This window comes from Orycteropus afer, unplaced genomic scaffold, assembly GCF_000298275.1.
Source record: "Orycteropus afer afer isolate SDZICR_OR568_19922 unplaced genomic scaffold, OryAfe1.0 scaffold00606, whole genome shotgun sequence".
Classification (NCBI taxonomy): domain Eukaryota; kingdom Metazoa; phylum Chordata; class Mammalia; order Tubulidentata; family Orycteropodidae; genus Orycteropus; species Orycteropus afer.
In genome coordinates this window covers 96096-98041 of record NW_006922193.1, presented here as the reverse complement: position 1 = coordinate 98041, position 1946 = coordinate 96096, and the positions used below count along the sequence as shown (strand labels likewise).

At 41.7% G+C, this 1946-nt stretch overlaps 1 protein-coding gene across 1 annotated transcript in view; it reads right to left on the bottom strand.

The window, feature by feature from the left end:
* Nucleotides 1-509: 509 nt before the first annotated feature.
* Nucleotides 510-1946, bottom strand: part of HTR5A (5-hydroxytryptamine receptor 5A) — a 34573-nt gene continuing 33136 nt past the window's right edge. Inside the window, exon 2 of the mRNA XM_007956318.1 lies at nt 510-842. Within this exon, the coding sequence (XP_007954509.1) occupies nt 510-842 (333 nt within the window). The remainder of the gene's footprint in view (nt 843-1946) is intronic.

Sequence of the window (1946 nt, the reverse complement as noted above, 5' to 3'; positions counted from 1 at the left end):
TGGGATATATACAGGAAGTTTTAGAGTACACTTACTAGGCCATGAAGAAGAATATTTGAAACCAGGAATCTTTCAAAAAGTTTGGAATTATGGTCTCCCACTCCCATACGTCCACATTATGACATCTTATTCATTCTCCCCTATCCATTGTCAGCTTTCTCATATTGCCTCTTCTTCTTTCTTTCATCTTCCTTGCTTGGATGGTAACCACACTGCAGTAGATTTTGGGAAGAAAAGTGCACTTCCGTGGCCATTAGGTTCAGAGTGATGCATAGTAGATAAATGAGATAAATTATATCAATAAAAAAAAAAAAAAAAAAAAAAACTTGCTTGTGAAGACTCATTCATATGTAGGAACGGGGTTGTGAAGTTAATTTAGTTCTGAAGATGACCTTTGAGAAATTTGAGGATTAGCCTTTTCCACATGGCTGCTGAATGGGAATAGGAAGATAGATGGAATTAGATATTTAGTTATGGAAATAACTCCTTTTTGTACCTGGACCTCTTACTCAGTGTTGCCTAGAAAAGAAGTTCTTAAAGGCACTATTGTAGTTCTTGTTGAAAGCTGTGTAGATCAGGGGGTTAAAAAAGGAATTGGAGTAGCCAAGCCAAAGGAAAATGCTTTTCCAGATGGCAGGGATATCACATGAGCAGAGGGGATTGATGAGCTCGGTGATGAAGAAGGGGATCCAGCAGAGAACAAATACCCCAATGAGGATGCCCACCATCAAAGCAGCTTTCTGCTCTTTCTGTTCCCTCCATGTTTCTCCTTCTGTCTGGAAGGTGACAGTTGCATGGCGGACAGTAAACACCATCTGGGGCTGCTGAGCAGAGTCTTTTACCTGTAAAAGATAAGCAGAAGCTTTACAAAGATCCACCTCTTCATAACCGGCCAGTTATGGGAATGAATGAACCTAGGCACTTATGGGCCTGGATCCTGTCATTCACTCTCAGAAGAGGCCCTCAATTGTCAGGTATGGGAGCCTGGCAGACTTATGGGAAAAGGGCAATGGTGACAGAGCTGGGTTGTCTGCATCCATTTTAGAAATGAAAAGGAAACTGAAGCAATACAATGAAGGTAGTGAAATGGATTCATTATTGCTCTCTGTTCAATAGGGGATATGACATCAACAGACCATGCCACATATTCAATTTAGGGAAAAGGGGAATTAAAAGTGAACTAAATCCTTATTAAATCTTATTTGCAAAAACCCTTATAAACAAACCACATATAGGGAAGAGAAGGGCAATGTACCAAACGTGAGTGATCAACATGGTGGCATTGAGGACGAGGAAGACAGAGAGGTGCATGGGAGGTACAGACAACAAAGTTGAACCCTTTTGCACATACAGTACTGCATTGTCAATGATGGCAAACATTGATTTATGAGTAGATAGATGGGTGGACAGGCTGACTGATTAGGTATGTGTATGTAAGGTGGAGTGTGCCCATGACCATGTACAGGGTTGGCAGACAATGTTTTTACAAATGTATTTGTATGTTGTATAAAAATTTCTAGGTATATAGTAGAGCTGACAAGGGACAAGGTTGTAGTCACTTCTTGGCCACAGCCAGCTACCCAGAGGGAGGGAGTAGTTGCACCTGTGGGCTCAGGACCATGGATACAGGGGACATCAAGCTCAGTTGGCATAGCATACTACACAAAAACATTGTTCCACATCCTACTTTGGCAAGTAGCAACTGGGATCTTAAAAGCTTGCAAGCAGGCATCTAGATGCAATGATGGGTCTCTCCTTGTCCAGAGCATAGAAGAATGAAGAAAACCAAAGATGCATGGAAAAAATTAGTCCAAGCAATTGGTACACCATACAATCCTCAGCCTATATGACTATGAGACCAGAATTAGATGGTGCCTAGCTACAGCTACCACTGTCAACCACTTGGTGGGGGATCTATATAGGAGATCCTGGATAGAGTGGGAGAA